The sequence below is a fragment of the Nanorana parkeri genome, unplaced genomic scaffold, assembly GCF_000935625.1.
Source record: "Nanorana parkeri isolate BGI_ZX_2015 unplaced genomic scaffold, ASM93562v1 scaffold235, whole genome shotgun sequence".
In the NCBI taxonomy this organism is placed as follows: Eukaryota; Metazoa; Chordata; class Amphibia; order Anura; family Dicroglossidae; genus Nanorana; species Nanorana parkeri.
Window position 1 is genome coordinate 1,219,533 of NW_017306503.1, and position 18,498 is coordinate 1,238,030.

An 18,498-nucleotide genomic window follows, 5' to 3' on the forward strand; every position below is an offset into this window, starting at 1 on the left:
GCGCCCCCAGAATTCCCATTTACTGGACCATTTTTTTTATTATTATATTATAATTTTTTATAATTATTATATTATAATTTTTTAATTCCGTGTTTCAAACTTTATCATACCTGGGATGTCTACTGGACTCTTGTTTGGACAGATTTAGGTGAGTTATTCCTAAGATTTACTAAGAATTACGAGCCTACAATATAAAACAACAAATTTCCATGAAAAACAATGTACCGCTTTGGGATGCTAAAATCCTGAATAATCATACCACCAGGGAGGTTAACGTCCATCGTAGGTTGCTGCTCTGTTTACAGTACTGCATGCATGATTTTTGGTCTGTTGTGGTATGTTGGGCAGCCCATTCAAAACTAATACAAAATGCATATTTTTTTCTTTTCATATTGGTTTTTTTTTTACAAAGAAAAATATTTTCCATATTAGCACTAATTAGGGTTGTCAGTAGGGATGAGTTTCAGGTTCGCCTCCACTATGGGTTCAATGAGAACCCCAACGTGTTTGAGGTTTGCAGTCCTGATGAATTAACGCTGGAATTTGGCAGACCAGATTATTTGTAACCATAATGCATTGTAGGGCTTGTAGGCACTGGCAGGTCTCTTAAAGTAGATGTAGGGCTCGTTCACTCCATGTGTGGTGATCTGCGATTTTCTGCACTGAATCAACACAGGCCACCACAAGGGCCATTCCTGGGATGCTTCTGTTGTATTTAAGCCAAGTTTAATGTAAAACTAAAAAAAAGAATTATACATCCAAACTATGGATTACGATGTTGCTCATGCTGTCTATGAAAATCATACCATTCTGCAACTCTATATAAACCTTAAAGTCATCTTCCAAGGATTGGTGTTTTTTTCCATGTTCCCTTGAAGTTGCATTAAAATGACCCTCTCTATTCTGTATATTAATTAGAAAAAAAAACACTGCTTTATTAAATGTCCACAGTAGCAGATCCCAGACACGCATGCCTTTCTTTTTCTTTACAATAGCTTGTCTATTAGCCCTGGGCATATTAGCTCATTGCTACTTGTAAGCAGTGTCATGATGATCTGTCTAAAAATCTAGATGTAGCCTATGACAACAGTAATACTCAGACAATCAGTTGTGATCTGTTTATCTTTATAGTTTGTTCTGCATAAATAGAACAAGGAAGGTGGCTGTATATTGTGATTGCTATATGCTCCCTTTGGCTTACAGGTATGTTTATACGCAGAACTGAAAGGATGCTTCATTTTGTGAGTTCAAAAGCTAGCAGCAGTGGCATCTTTGCTTTAGGCAGCAGAGGTGAGTCACAGAAGTAGCATAGATAAAGTTTAAAACAGAAGATTTAAAATAGATGTATCACCTCTACAGAGCCTAGGCTGCAGTTTTATGTCGCTTTAACAATATATCCCAACTTTTGTCTCTATATTTTTTTCCTTAAAAAGCAATGTAGATCTGTACAAAGAGCATTATTTGTGTCATTATAGAAACCAGTAGCAAATTGCAAATGTTGCTTTTCTTGTCCACCTACAACCAATACCAAGCAATAATGCAGCAAGATCATCACATTCAAGTAATAATTTGTTTAAAGATGTTCTCCATTCTCAGCTATAACATATTGCTCAAATTTCAAGCAGTGTATGGCCAGCTTTACTCTCCCATAATGAAGGAAGCACATAATGATGCCAATTCCTGGCTAAATAACCACTGTCTTTCCCAGCCCACCATGTCATTCAACATACTGCTGGCACAGTAAGTAGTTGGAGCTCAAGGCAGTGACATGGTCAGTAATTGATGGCGGTGAAGGTACAGCCTGTAGATTTCTTCAGTGCTGCAAGTTTTAAAGGCAGTGATTGCACAAATGAATCTTGGAAGCACATTTAGAACATTGAATACAATCGGAAATCTAGAACTCCTAAAAACAGTTTCTAATTGTAAAAAAAAACAGGAATGATCAGTTCTTTTGAAGCTTGTTCATCTTTAGCACATGAAAGTAATCTTTTTACACTACAGCAAACCATGTGTATCAATGCAAGTTTAAATTATGCATTGATTAATGCAAGCACATATGAAGATGCATGCAGTGAGGGACATTGCTGTAAGCACACAGGATGAAAGTGCCCTAAAGTCTTCCCATGTGCACTGGGGGTGCAATATTCAGAGCTACAAGAGATGAAAGGTGTAGTACATTGCACACATGCAACACTGCATTGTTGCGCAGGTAGCCTTACATTTTAGGCGTGATAGACCAACACACCAATAGTATCATATTTGATTCTGTGGAAAGATTTGGAAAGTATCCACTGTTGGCAGCCACCGAGGACAGAAATATAAATAGCTTCCGATATGTAGATTCCAAACCCAGCATCACAATACTGCCATTATCTTTCGTTTTAATCTCATATTTTATTTCCGTTTTCATAATTTTGTTTTCATGCTTCAATTTGAGAGTGGATTTGTTGCCTGAAAATTTTTTTACATTTATAGGATTGCATTCTATTGAATAGTTTAGCTAATCTCATTAGCATTATCATACTGTATGTTTTATACGATAGGGGTTCTAGTGTATTTCAAAGGGTAACGAATTAAAAAGGTAAAATATGTGAAGAAAATATAGAAACGTGAATTTTGTATAAGCAGTACCCTGAAAATTTACATTTTCTATGGAATTCCTTCTGAAAAAAATTGCAGTGCACTACCTGGTATGTGAAAATGTCTAGGCATCCCTCAGCTGTACACTGTATCTGCAGTGTGAGATCGAAGGCACTTCTTTCTTTGACCGCTAGTCTCAGTAGATTTGGAGTGAGATGTAGTGATGCTACTGCTGTGCTGCTCACTGTTGTTCTTTCTGGAGACTGACATTAGCAAGCAAAAGCCCAGCTTCTACCAAGATGACCACCTCCACAGAGAGACATGGTGCAGAACATGGCAGTGGAAGTCTGTAATGGGGAAAGACCAATCTTTTGCCCTCTGCCTGCTTTTGCGAGGCACAGCTTCCAGCATTCAGTTCCTCTTTAAATATTACTTTATCTTTAATGATGCTGAAGAGTTCATTCATGGTGGTGTTGTTTGCCATGCTACACACAGTGAAGGCTAAAACTATGACAATTAAAAAAAAAAAAAAAGACTGCAGGAAAAAAGATTGTGTGCTGAATGAAGACACACTTTTGTTCATCTGATTTCCTAATGTCTCTGTGGAACATTCAGTGACAATGATCTTGTGACTAACTGGTTCTATAGATTTTTACAGAGAATCCCTTTCGATCCTCAGTTGTTTAACAAAGCTGATAAGTATGTTATATCTGTTTTTATGTATGCAAGGAAACATGTCTTATTTACATGGATTGCCTATTACTTACATGGATTTCCTCCTAGTGCTCCGGTGCACTGGTAGGTTAATTGGCTTACGCCCAAATTGCCCTAATGTGACTGTGATAGGAACATTAATTTGTGATCTCCCTTAGGGGTTGAGACTATTTTCCTAGTACCCGTTGAAAAGCATCAGATTTCTCTAGGCTATAAATTTTAAATAAACATATATGTAAAAATAGCTAACCTGACATTTGACTATCGTAATATTTTAGGTGGTATACATTGTAAGTTTTTGTATTACATTATAAGAAGGCTGGTGACTGATTAAGGCTAAATTGCCCACATTAGACCAAATCAACCAGCTAATACAAAAAAACATACTCTACTTAGCTTAAAACAACTCCAGCCAAAATATTTTTCTATAGTTTTAGACAGAGTTGGATAGAGTTTTAATTTCTGAGGTTTTTATTTCTAACGTCAGAAAAAAAGCCAGCACTCCTGAATGAAGAGAAGCAAATGCTTTTCTTTTGTGTCTCTGCATTTGGGAGTAGTGATGGGCTCGGGCTTGTTCGCAAGCGCCTCGTGTCGAGCCCGCCAGGAAGCCGTCAGCACGCAGGGCCAAATCACAGGCACTGAGACACGTTCCCGGTCCGCAGCTGCAGAGATCGGGAAATGTTTCAGTGCCTGTGATTGGCCCTGCACGCTGACAGCTTCCCGGCGCGCTGGGCATGAGGCGCTTGCGAACACGCCTGAGCCCATCACTATTTGGGCGTGCAGGCTATTTTCTGAGTTTGAATTTGCAAAGTACCGCCATTGGCACCCTTCTAAAATGTCTGTGGATGGCAGTGCGTGACAGACTTATGAATGTGAAGTTTGTATTTCTGTCTGTGTCCCTATTGGAGAGACTTCCCTTACTTCCGCTCCCTGTGACACATGTACAACAAAGTTGGGTGAAATTTTCACTGGGACAGGAAGGAACGAACAGTTGTGAAAACATCATTAGAAATTCTTACTCTCCCTTACACTACTCTTTCTTACTGCTATAGATGTGTTTTTTGTTTTTTCTGAATCTGTTGGAGAGATTTCCAATCACTTCCTCTCCAGCAGCAAAAAAAGCATATATCTTCCCAATAGAGACACAGAGGGCAATTAAAAACTGTTAGGGCCTTTGTCTAGTGTTGGGTTTGGTAGGAATGTGACCAACCTAAGCAATAACCACTTAGTAACATGGGTAGCTTGGGCATTGAATGACTGAATGCAACTCTTGGGTTTGCTTTTGTTAATTAGTCTGACCACACACACCAGCAAATGAACAGGCAGTGCAGGGGCAGCAGCATTGAGCTCCCAGTCAGGAAGACAATCTAGGACCTTTTATTACACTCAGTAATGTGTTAGTCAGGAACGTGATGGCTGTCCTTGGTCTGTGTTGGCTATGCGGAAATCCAACCCTGACATTTAAGTATCCAAATGCCTAGTTCATGCACGTTGCATGCTCTGCTTAAACGTTAATACTGTTAAATATGTCTATAGTCACCTATGAGGATATTTCACAACTGCTAAATATGATCGGCCTTTGTAAGAGCTGTATGAAAGTTATGACTGTTATTATTTGCAATATCATTCAGGTTTGAAATTGGATCACCTTCTTTACAGCTTTGTAGTAAATGAACAAGTTCCAGCCATTAGACTTTGCTAATGACCCATACTGATGTATGTTTATTGTAGATGCTTGACATTCCATATATCACCTTATACAGCAAAAAACATCAATAACCTTCATTTTGCAAGAGTTTACTGTCTGGATTTTTTAAGTGGCTTATCTGTTTGTGTTTTTAGATAATCACTTTAATTTAAAGTAGCGCTGCAGCTAATGATTATTCATCATCGATTAGTTAGCCGATTATTCACTCCGATTAATCAGATAAAATCAATAAAAATAAAATACACAAATACAGTGTTACAGACATAAACTTCAGAATAAAACGAGATGCACATTTCTTGAAATCGCACTGCACAGGAACGCAGGGCATTGCGGTACTGTGCGAGCGATCACACTGAATGGGTGGTGCATTTGGGACCCATTGAAATTAATGGCACCACAGCGCACCTCCTGCAGCAACATTTGTCAGGCCAAATTACAGCAGTCTCTCCTCCCCGCTGGTGCCAGCTGTAGTGGTCTGTGTCCCCGCTACCTCTGCCGATACAGGCGGGGAGAGCAGCAGGGTTTGAAAGGGACACAGACTGCTGCAGCCAGCACTAACGGGGAGGGGAACGGAAGAGCAGAGCTGCGACAACTAATCGTAAGGCAACATTTAATGATTGAGAATCATTACCAACGATTCTCATTATCGATTATAATCAATTTAATCAATTAGTTGTTGCAGCCCTAGTTTAAAGATAATTTGCATTTAGTCTGAAAAAGTGGCTTTAGACATTAAAGGAGAACTTAAATCAGAATAAAAATCTCCTGTAAACATATTTAAAGTCAGGTTATGTGCACTTATTGTAAAACCTGCTACCTGAAAACTGTAATATACCATTGTTTTCTCTTCAGCTGTGGATGTCTCATATTTGAGATGTGGAAGCTGTGCTGCTGAATGGAGTTGTTGTATGTAAGCGTTAGTTTTTTCTTTGGAATCTACAGAGGCAGAATATTGCCTGCAATAGTCCTAAAGTGTATGTATGGCAGTTTTCAGTTTTGGATAGAGTAGAAGTCTGTTGAAACCCCAATCAGGTTATTATTTGCGATCTATGTCCTGCTGGGGAGATTTCCCTTAAAGGATAACTATGGGGTTAAGTCTTTTCATCATAGTTCTCAGGGTAACGGGAGGACACAAACTAGCTACAGCTCACGGTATACTGAGACGCCGCAGCTGAAGCGGATCCCGACAATTGTGCCGGGATCCGCCCAGCTGCGTGACTGACAGCTGGCTCTGCCTATCTAGAGGGACCCACCCCCTCCCTCATACGTTCCGCCAGTCAGCGCTGGAGGATCGGACAGGGGAGGGGAGAATCCAGTCACTCCCCTGTCATGACTCTCTGCAGTTACAGGATCGAGAAGTGAGCGAACGCCGGTATGTGTTCGCTCACTTCCCGATCGACTGAGCCGACCTGTGACAGTTTCATTGTCAAAGGTCGGCTCAGATTATGAGGCTGAGTGAAAAGCACTCACCTCATAGTTCTCCTTTAACTTCCTGTCTTGGAGACGCAACAAAGGTAATAGGAAATCTGCCTAAAATAAGCAGAATTGTCATCTTATATAGCTGTCATCAAAATATTTGTCCCCAGTGGAAATTTTTCCTAACCTCTTGCAGACACATATAAGTCCCTTTTTAAAATGAAAAATGTAATTGAAGGTACCACACCGTCAGGGGCAGCTGCACTTTAATTGCTTAGTTGACATCATTAAATGTCCATTTTGTTTTATCCTTTTTAGTGTTTGGCAGAAACTGTAATGTATCCATCAGTAATGTCTGCTCATTATTTGTAATTGCCAGATGTTTAGTTAGGTAATGATGGTAAAAATCCTGAATTGTTTAGCTTTCACTGAAAAGACTGTTGTTTGAGCTCCAAAAATAGATAACATTATCAGCCTTTTTCTGACATTCAATTATATACAGAACCTTTCTCTCAGCCTGATAGCAAAGTGACAGATCACAGACCAATGTGGCTGTCCATGAATGTTGTTATTCAGTGTGCTTCTGTTGTAGTTGAATGGTTGCATAACCTGTAGAACCACCATTGCCATAAAGCTGTAGAAAAATGAAGGTGCAGAAAGCACTTTATTTTTCCAGAACACAAAAAAGACCTGATTTAAGTTTGACACCAAGCAAGCAGCTATGCAAAAACATAAAAAAAAAAATGTACCCCTGTCTTCGCCACGCGCTCCCATCCAAAAACCTGAAAATTCTCAGATGGCCGCAAAGCATCTTGGGGCAGGCGCAGGCGCAGTTCAGATTTTCGGCCTGGAGACGAGGAGAGACACAAGGTAGGGCTATGGACGCGTGCACCCGCATGCAGACACCGTGGGACAGGAAGTGCCAGCAAGGACAGAGGAGTCAGCGCTGGAACGGAGACCCGCAGCAGTGCTGGAGGGACAGATGAAAACAACAGGAAAGAAGATCGGATTAAGAAACATCATTTAAGGTAAGTGCTTTTATTAACATTGGGGGAGGGAAAAATATTTGTGACTTTAATGTCACTTTAACATACATACAAATATATACTACATCAGATCTTAATAATCAAACAATGATTGCAAAATCAATATTTCATAATGTGCTCTTATCTAAAACCTATAAATGTTCTTCAAGTGCTTTACATATCTGTGCAGGAAAACAGTCTCTCGTCAATTTGCAAAACAGCCTTTCTCCAGTGTGCTGATGTCTCCATTGGCAAACAAAAGTTAAGCTGTGCTCCAAAGATCACCCTTCCCTAACAACACTCACCCTTATTTGGACATAGACTCACCCTTTATGATGGACCTCATTTGTTACACACAGTCAAGCAGCACTTAACACTTTGTCCTCCAAGGAATACATCACAACATGGTCCAGATTACACCTCCATTACCATCAAGGTATCTTATAAGACAGATATCAACAAGACAAAACCACAATTTTTCCTGTTTTATTTCAAAGCCTTTAATACACACTTATAAGGTTAGTGCACTAAAACTGTGCACTAGGATGATCTTGCATCTTGTGTGCAGCTTTTATACTGTTTCAGGACTGTTGTTTTTTTTTCCAGGGACTGCTAGAATTTAACTCATTGATGGGACCTTTATTCATGGTTTCTTTCATGTACTGTAAATCCCCCTGTGCATTCACCCATGGGATCTTGGCACTTCAAAAACTGCCCTTTGAATCAATCAGGGATATCCCCCCTTCCTGCCAAGACATTCTCTACTGAGTCTGTGAGTTCTGCTTGGGATTTTTGGACTTCGGAACTGTTTCCTGGATTTGCAAGGCTGCCACCTAGTCTTCTGTTCACACATTTTTTCCCAGATGGATGTTCAGGCTTCATCTGATGTAATTGTAAGGTCCTTCTGGTGGCTCTTTAAGCTGCTGGCAGCCCCAAGTCCTGTTGCTCTTTGACCTGTCGGTTTCCATTTTGCTGTTGCCCACCCCTCATTTTGTTTATTTTGTCCCAATGGTCTCTGAATCCTGTGTCCCTCAATAAATGAGAAACTAAATTGGATTTTTGTACTTACCATTACATCCATTTCTTGGAATTCATTGAGGCAAACAAGTCCCGCCCCTCTGCGCCTGTAATCTTGCTCTTGGCATTGCTTGCCTACAAAACTATACCGCTGGTCACTGTTTATTTGTTTGCCAGTGTCCAAATTCTACTGTAGGTGACAGTATAACTCGATGATCTGTAAATTCTGTGCCCCTCAAATAAAAGGATGTTGTGCAAGTTTGGCTTTTGGAACCAATTCAAACTTACCACAATGCCCCTGCTCTATGTGCATTGTGGTGCCAATAATTATGAATGATACCCGAACATACTGTATAGTAAAGGATAACGCACCACAGTGCACTACATTGCAAAAATGGACATGTGCTTTTCTATGTCCATTATGGTGTATTTATAATGAATAGGCTGCCTTAACAGAGTGCAAATAACTTTATTAATGAGATGTGAGTTAGTGAGGCTACAGAGTGGGGGGAATTTATCAAAACTATACTTTTAAGCAAGTCATGTGTAACATCCTCCCTTACCCTCTCCATTCTAAATATTGTCCCTGGTACCTGAGATCAGGAGCAATGGCTTTTGGTCTTCTTGGGAGCTGTTGTAAAGAATTCTGATAAGCACCTTGGACTCTTTCACAGATCTTTGTATTTGTTAGTTGTTTATTTAGCATTGAATGTTAAATTTACTGGTCATTTAAGAAATCCTGTACTGAGAAAATATGTTGACATCTATTCCTGACCTCTCCTTCTGGCATTGATAGTCGCTTGGCTGCTAATCGAATTGCTGCAATTCTTTGAGGCACTGGCACAGAACAAGTTTGCAGAGTTTTGAGTTTCCTCTATGTAACTCGCATAGCATTGAAGTTACAGATGACCAATGACATATTGTTTTCAGAGGGAGGTCAGCAAAGGAAGCCTTCTTATGTATTTCAGTACATACATCCTTAAATAATTGTGCAATATATTTGCTTGCATGTTTCGCAAAAAGAAATCTTCGCACATTTCGCACACCTGTGTTGATTGACAGGTCTATTTTATCCAGCTCGTATCCAGTTGGCTTGTAAGGTCTGTAGAGTAATGCTATGTTATTAACCATGCTATGCTTGGTGTGCCCTGAATAACATTAGTTATTAGCCAAACCTATATTATGACCCATTAAACAATTTACTTGGAATATTCATTTACATCCATCCATCTCAGAAATATGCCATTGAATTTAAAGGAGAACTATTGGGTTAGGGCTTTTCCCCATAGTTCTCCGAAAGGTAACGGGAGGACACAAACTAGCATCCTCCCGTTACCCAAAGCTCAGTATACCGCGAGCCGCAGCGGTATACTGAGACGCCGCAGCTGAAACGGATCCCGACAATTATGTCTGGATCCGCCCAGCTGCGTGAGTGACAGCTGGCTCTGCCTATCTAGAGGGACCCGCCCCCTCCCCCATACGTTCCGCCAGTCAGGATCGGACAGGGGAGGGGAGAATACAGTCACTCCCCTGTCATGACTCTCTGCAGTGACAGGATCGAGAAGTGAGCGAGCGCCGGTATGTGTTCGCTCACTTCCCGATCGACTGAGCCGACCTGTGACAGTTTCATTGTCACAGGTCGGCTCAGATTATGAGGCTGAGTGAAAAGCACTCACCTCATAATTCTCCTTTTAATTGCCCAAAGAGTTTAGCAGGGTTTTTCTGCAATTAAGTATATACTATTATTGGCTAGTGATTTTATCAATGTAAATAGACACATGCTTTAGATTTACTTTAACTGATTAACTGCCCTGACAATAAAACAAGTATGTGAAACAGTATAGAGAAATATATAGAGAAATCTACCCCTAGTCTGTTGACGGAGCATTAGGACACTGATGCGTCATCCTTGTGCTCATCCTGTGTGTAAGTAAGCTTTCAATGATAGACTGACATCACTTTGCACTGCTGCAGGGCTTAAATGCAAGTATTTATACCATTTAAAAATATTACAATTCAAACCCCCCCCCCCAATGTAGAAGTGTTTATTTTAAAGTAAAATGTAACGGTATAGTATTATTAATATTTCTTTTGACCTGGAATTTTCATGTGCAGTCATTTCTAGTAACTATGCTACAAGAAAAACTCCTGACAAGAGAGAGAGAAAAGAGTAAACGTGCCACAAGAGAAACAAACATGAAGAATCTCATTGCTGACCATGCACAAATCCCCTGCTGATGGGAGCCACTTGGAATGGATGTCACTCTTGTGATATCCACATTTGTTCAGTTTTTATCTATCTTGTGATTGGGGGAAAAACGGAAGTAACTGACCCATGTTAGGTCTATAGGCAGTCAGTAAATCATGTAAGCACACATGTTTCTGTTTATATCTGATTTACCTTGATTCCGTTGAGGTTCGCCAAATGTAATTGGTGGTAATCTGATGTAAATGGACGCATGTCTAACTCCCCATAGGCCATCATACATATGAGGCCAAAGAGCGTAAACAGAGAGAAAAAAGGTGGAGACCAAATCCTTGTGCTGCTAAAATAGTAGAGTTAAATATTCAAAGCAAGGTGGAACTTTCAGTAACTTAACAAGTTTAATGAATATATTCCTGATATGTCTTAATATACCGTAATAGTATAAACATCTTTTATTACTAAAAAGTAGTAATTGAGCCCCAGTCAAGTGCTTTGCCTAGGCTGAGAAGATGCCATCAGATTGCTGCATGCAGTGGGAATAATTTCCTCAGTTTCCAGTCCCCTAGTGATTAGACTGCAACACTGAGACTATGTAACAATTCAGAATGTAAGATGCTGCACTGAAGACTGATCCATTTCAGACATTTGTGTACACAGCCAAAAACTTTACAAGTGACAAGATTAACTTGATCATAACATTTCGGGGCCAGCATCTCACTACAAGAAGTAAATGGTGGATAGTGCCTAAACAAACACCGCTCTGGGGTGGGAGGGAAGCAGAGGAAGGTATTGTCAGGGAGCATGCTGTGATCTCTGTTCAATGTAATAAATAGTGATGTGTTACACTTACACATAGCTTAGCATACATGCATTTAACTGGTTCCAGATACTTTGTATAACTATAACTGTTTTCATTGTCAAATGTTATTTTGTTGTAGGTCTTGAAACGGGAATTGAAGGATAAAGAACAGACTGTCCTGAATACCATAGAACAAGCACGGATTTTTATTTCTGAGCAGCCTATTGAGGGCCCTGAAGAACCAAGACGGAACTTACTCCATAAAACAGGTTAGGCACTTTCTTTGTACATCACTTTGTATAGTATCTTCAGAGTTTGTGTTCTTTAACTTTTTTTTAAAAGCTAGAAATACCGTTAAATTTACTCTTTGATTAAATAAATAATTAGCCTGTCAAAGACTTTACGAGAACAGTAAATTTAGAGTGGCATCAGGGACAATTTCCAGTTGTATTGAACCTCTTGTAACATTATACTTTCACCTTACTGTGATTTATGCCTGTAGATGCATTATCTGAAGTGATCTTTCAGGAATGAAAGAGCTTAAATCTTGCTGGTATGCAGTGACGACCTTCCTGAGCTTTAACACTCAATCACACTCTTCATGTTATCGGCACAGTGAAATGTTACTTGCACTGTTCATATCAGTCTATATATTGCAGACTCAGTAGTTCTAAAATAAAGGAATTGTCACTTGTCCAATACACATCAGTACTCTTACTCGTTTGTCCAACCAGTGGTCAAATAAATAAATGAATAAATTGTAGCTACAGTGAAGGTCATAGAATAATATTAATTAACCACTTCAAGACCAGGTGTTTATACCCCCTTCCCGGCCAGGCCATTTTTCAGTGTTCAGCGCTGCGGTACTTTGACTGACATTTTATAGCATTTTTTGGGGACAGATAGAGCTTTCTTTTGGTGGTATTTATTCACCACTGGGGTTTTTATTTTTTACTATATTAAGGAAAAATTATTGAAAATTTTGAAAAAAAAGATTTTTTTCTTCATTATGTTAGGAAACAATGATTATTACCCATATTTTTGATAAAATATAAAAGACGGGGTCACGTCGGGTAAATAGACACCAAACATGTCAAGCTTTAAAATTGTGCGCACCCGCGAAATCGCAAATAAAATGCCATACCCAAAATTGACCATAGGCGGCGCTTTAAAAGCTTTTACCGCTCATCAGTTTAGTGTTATGAATGATTGCTCTCATTCCGATGTTCGCGACTATATGTAACATGTGCGGCGCAATGGGCGCATTCGTCGCTGTCGCACGTATGCGCACCCGACGCCTGTTTGCATATGTGTATGTATGGGTGGGGACTTTTAAAAAAATGTTTTAATTCTTTTTTATGTGTAACTTTACATTTTTTGGGGGGAAACTTTAAAAAAATGTTTCCTATTTTTCCCCCACTTTATTGCTATTACATCGGGGGGCTAAGAAAACCTCCCTATGTGATAGCAAAAGATGTGACAGGTCCTCTTTATGGAGACATCAGGGGTCTCCAAGACCCCTAATGTCACCTAGGACCCCCCTGAAGAAGCTGATGAAGCAGAGGTAAATTGTAAATTCTCTCTTGTGAGCTACAGAACACCTTTCCCTATTTTAAGGAGACAAGAAAAGGGGGAAGTGTTCTGTAGTCCAAATTGGGAGCTAACAGCCTGGGGTAATAACACTGCTCCTCCATAAATACAGTCACCCTGGGACAGAAAGTCTATTATTGGCAGGATTCCCTGGTGAAAATAGAGGGGCTTAAGCCTGAAAAGAAGCAAACTAATGCAGCCACTACATCTAAGGCATAGTAAGCTGCACTATATTACATTTTTGTTCTTGGTTTTAGACAAAAAATGTAGGCGTTAAATCTAAAAAATACATGCAAGTAGCTTAACTATTAACACAAATGTAGTTTATATGTGTATCATTCGGCTGTAGATCCTCAAATCATCTCTGAATTGGTGCTGCCGCTGTCCTTCCTTCTGGAGAGTGGCTACATTTGTTCCCTATGGTCCCTGTGTGTGTTGTAAAGTACTCACGTTTGTTAGCTAATATACTGTATATTGAAGTTATTGTTGATCACGGAGCTTGGAGCGATGGCTACTTTATAACATACACACGGACCATGGGGAACAAAAGTAGCCACCCTCCAGAAGGAAGGACAGTGTCAGCACCAATTCAGAGATAATTTGAAGATCTACAGCGGAATGATACACAAATAAAATAAATTTTTGTTAATATTTAAGGTACTTGAATGCATTTTTAAGATCCAACTCCTGAGTTTAGTGTCACTTCAAAGGTTAAGGCTAGTTTATCTGCAATCAACTTATTTGGTTCAGTGACAAAAGTTTGTATCGGAAAAAAAGTAACTCTTCCTCTTTTAACCACCTCCTGTCCAGCGGCTGTACCTAAACGGCCAGACAAGAGCCTTGTAGATGCGGGTGGGCATTTTAAGACATCCTTCCCCACCCCCAATTGTGCTCGGTGCCCACGAATGGGAAAACTAACTAAACTCTAAAAAGCCGGTGATGCCTGTTTAAATACAAGCATTTTGGTGTCTGTAGAGACGCCCGATCACTCGTATTTTGTGCGGGTGTGCGCCCCCCAACACGCCACCGTCGGGCGGTCCGAGCTCCGCTGTGCCCGGTAAAATCACATCTTAAAAAAAACACACAAAAAGTCCCCTGCCCCCACATACACACGCAAACATGCGTTTGTAAAACGACTATTGCGCCCATTGTGCCGCACCTGTTACATATCGGATCTTGACCAACAATTCTAGGGCTCTCAATCACTAATAACACTAAACTGAACTAAAAGTTTTTAAAGCATCACCTATGGCTATGGCTTTTGGGTGTGATTGTTTTTTTTTGCGCACGCGCGCAATTTTAAGGCTTGTCATGCTTGGTGTTTGTTTACGCGATGTGACCCCATCTTTAATATTTTACCAAAAAATTGGGGAAATCATAAATGTTTCATAACATAGGGAAACTGTTTTTTTCCCCCTTTTTTGTTATATACCCTGTTTCCCTGAAAATAAGACTTTACTGCGCTGTCCACTGTCTGATGTCCCCACTGCTGCACCGCTGGTACCACTGTCCCTGATGGCAAAGCATGCCAGCGCTGTAGAAAGCAAGGCTGCGGTGGCGGAGGGAACAGAGCCGCATTAGCAGATACTTCCTCTATAGCGCCAGTTAGGCTGGGTTCACACCTGGGCGTTTTATAGCGCGTTCCTACACGCTGTAAAACGCTCAACATGTGAAAACCAATTATTGCCTATGGGCATGGTTCCCACCTGGGCGTTTTGCAGCGCGTAGGAACGCGCTGTAAAACGCCCTACGCCCAAAGAAGTACAGGAGCTTCTTTGGGGCGTATTTGTCGCGCGCATGCATTGGGATACAGCCAGGTAGCCCTCAGAAACGCGTGTTTGTCGTGCGTTTCTTTCACCGCAAATTGCGGTAAAAACGTGCGGCAAACGCGCATATTCCATACGCCCAGGTGTGAACCCAGCCTTACTGTGACAGGCGGAGTGATACCAGATAACTTTTGGATTGTTGTACATTTTGTTGCACAGTAAAAAAAATAAAAAGACATCCCCTGAAAATAAGACCTAGTGTTTTTTTGGGGGGCAAAAAATATATAAGACAGTGTCTTATTTTCGGGGAAACACGGTAGTAAAAAATAAAACCCCCAGTGGTGATTAAATACCACCAAAAGAAAGCTCTGTCCCCCCCAAAATAATAGAAAAATAATTTGGGTACAGCGTTGCATGACTCAATAAATGTCGAAATACTGCAGCGCTGAATACTGAAAGATGGCCTGGACAGGACAGACCCTAGTCTTCAAGTGGTTAAATTCCCTATTCTGTTTTTGCCCTAATAGCTCAGTGGTTTAGGTACTTGTTGTGAATAATTTATTTCTAGTTCAACGAGAACGAGATATTTTCCACTGCTTGATTTCTGCTTCCTTGGATTAAATCTTTAGGGAAATCTTACATTTATGTGCGTGGATCTGTACCAGCTACTATTTTAATCCTGTGTGTTTACTGATGCACTTCACTACAGCTATCTGTAGTTAGGTAGTTTACAAGAAAGCAGCCTCTACAATAAGGTTATATCACCGCTGCTTACAGCGAGAGTATGTTCTGACCTCTATACCAGACTTCCAAGACCAGCGTTGCTTCTCTGAAAGTGGTTATTATATTTTGGATATCAATATCTAGTCATTTCCATGGGTATATTGGTTGTGTTTAGTGTTTAAAGCCCATCAAGGCTTTGAGCCATTTCTTAACTAAAAAGGTGACTTGTAGGATGTACCCTTGGAGATACTTTTAATGTTTCTTTGAAGCATGTTAGGGACTTGTAATAGGAAGAAGATAAGTTAGTTTAACCAGCTTTCTGATACCTGATTCAAAACTGCGCAGTAAATGTGAAGCCAAAAGATACTGTAATTTGTCAGTCCTTCTCTTTAACTTTTATCATACTTTTTTAAAATAGCGGTAGATTGAACTGTTACAAACCTTTGTATTTGAATGAAAATTACTCTTATCAAAATGCTAATTAAATATTATTTTAAAGAAACATGTCACAAAAAGCTGACCAGAACCATGAGAGAGCAGAGTCTTGAAGGCCAAGCGAGTGGATTTTTTTGAGGAGCAGCGGGTGGTCAACAGTGTCAAAAGCAGTGATAACAAGCAAAATTTAGAAGCACTTGTTTATGTGCATAGAATAACAAACAGTAATGTTGGATCCAGGGCAGCATCGTTGATGGAGTTTACCTACCTCCTTCACTGAGAGGTTTTGTAAGGTAAGTTAGTGGTAGTGGTGTGCACGGGATTAAGCACTAGCCACAGTCTTTTCCCCACATGGGGAATGATAAAGGGTTTCTCTTGGATGAGTAGGTAGTTATGTGGTAGAGAGAGAAACTGCATGCAGGCTGTGCTGGAACAGCCTGTAGGTGTAAGCAGACATAATGATTTTTTGTTGTTGTGTATAAATACAAGCCATTACGTTGGAGCTCTTTTGATTTTGTGTTTGATGCAACTCTGACGAATAAACACAGGCAGTAAGCCCTTAAACACATTTTGGAGTCTGGACTACCCGCTTGCAATCTTTGTATCTGAAGCTGACCTCTACAGTTGGTTTTGCAACATTGTTGAGTCAAGTTGGAAAATCTCCCTGTGCAATAACAAGCGTCTCTGACTGCCTGAGGAGCTTGTGAATTATACTATCGGACAGCGATTCTCAAACTTTTTCTCCATAGGCCTCCATTCTAAGCCCTGATGACCCCTAAGGTTCATATCTCATCAATTTCATTCCAGAACTAAAATATTGCCAAATGCTATTACAAATTGTACTTTTTATATTCATTTTAGTTGTGTTAAATTATTCATAAAAATACTTGGTTGAAATTTTAAAGTAGAATACTACAATTCAAAACCATAACATGCATATTCCGATTTCAACACCACTAACACCACAATAACAAAGAATATTTTATTGGCCAGGGTCTCTACTTTGCTGTGTTTTGATGATTACATTGTCCTCCATTTCTCTGTGCACCATTTTCACTGCTTAAGTCTTTATTTGCGAACTGGGGCATGCTTGAATTCAACCTGCATATCCAACGTAGAAGCGCACATCCGATAGATGACAAACAAAAATCAGATTTTTGTAAAAGTCATACCATCCAAGTACATTGTAAAATCATCCTACATCGATCCTATAGCCTCTCATGTGTTCCACATGCGTTTTGCACGCTATCATTGTAGTGTTTTTGGACTCTAATGGAGCACATTTTGTAGTGCAAGGGTTAATTTTACTGACACTCACCTGTATGTGATGGTTCGTAAATGTTAGTTTGTTTAAAACCCTCTTTCTGGGAGAGGGATCTTGTCTCTATGATTGACCTTATCTGGTGAAACGCGTGAGTGGCTATAGGATCGGTGTGGGGTGATTTTACTGTGTATGAACTTTCAATGCATTTTTTTTTTATGAACTGTCTGATGTGTGGCTCTACTTTGGCTGTATGTTGGAATTTCAGGATTTTGTTACACCAGCATGCATGTTTGGAGCCTGTACCTGATTGATGTGACTGGTTGGGTCGGTGTTGTCCGACTTTGGGGATTGAGCGGTGTATACTTTGAACTTCCTACCAGCTTAATTCATGTATGCCCACTTGCGCCAATCCATTTCGCCCATTCTTTTTCCTCAATCTTTTGCATATGTATTATATTGTATATGTTTTAAATTGAGGTATTGTAGATTGGCCTCTATAGTCTGGATAGATGAGCTGCTACAACCCATATGCTTAAAGCTGGGTATACACAGACATATTTTCTTCATTCAACCTGTGGGGGGAAAGAAGAAAATATAACAGGTTCCTCCATTAATGCTACCAAGGATGGATTGCAGAATCCCCTGCTGTTTCCATTGTATCTTGACGGCGACTGAAAACCGCTGTCAGAATACCTGAACGGAGCTTGCAGCTGATTGGTTGCAAGCTCAGTTCGACCAATAGTTTTCCAGCCTGCTCCTTTGATCAGCTGATCGAGGGATGCTGGGTAAAGGATGTCGACAGGGGCACCCACTGTGTGGATTTTGTCCGGTTCATCAAGAACCCGTCGAAATTCCTGCCGTGTAAAGCCTACTTAATTTTCTAACTGCTGTTGAGATACAATCTTATTCGGAAAGGAAGTGCATTGTACTTAGTGAGTCACAAGACTTTTAGACTTGCATTGTGAGAAGCAGCAGTATAGCACAATTATTGTGTAGCACTGCAAAACAGGAAGTAGAGCCTCAATATGCAGGGGTGTGGAATTCCTATCGCCCGAAGCCCGGGACATGCAGTTTCGGGCGACGGGCGAGTATTTTTTTTGTACATTCAGCCCGCTCCGGACAAGCATAGCTAAGTGTACAGTGTGAAGCCGCCGCTCGTTTTCAAGTGATCTGATCACTTGTATGAAACGAGAAGCGGCGATTCTGTCCGTCCGCCCCCCGTGGTTTTCGGGGTCCCCCGCTCCTCTGGCAGACC

The 18,498-nt window shown here is 40.4% G+C and overlaps 1 protein-coding gene across 1 annotated transcript in view; it reads left to right on the plus strand.

The window, feature by feature from the left end:
- The window catches only part of LOC108786943 (utrophin-like), a 583,766-nt gene that overhangs the window by 425,555 nt on the left and 139,713 nt on the right, over window positions 1–18,498 (plus strand). The window contains exon 56 of the mRNA XM_018556366.1: window positions 11,605–11,734. Within this exon, the coding sequence (XP_018411868.1) occupies window positions 11,605–11,734 (130 nt within the window). The remainder of the gene's footprint in view (window positions 1–11,604; window positions 11,735–18,498) is intronic.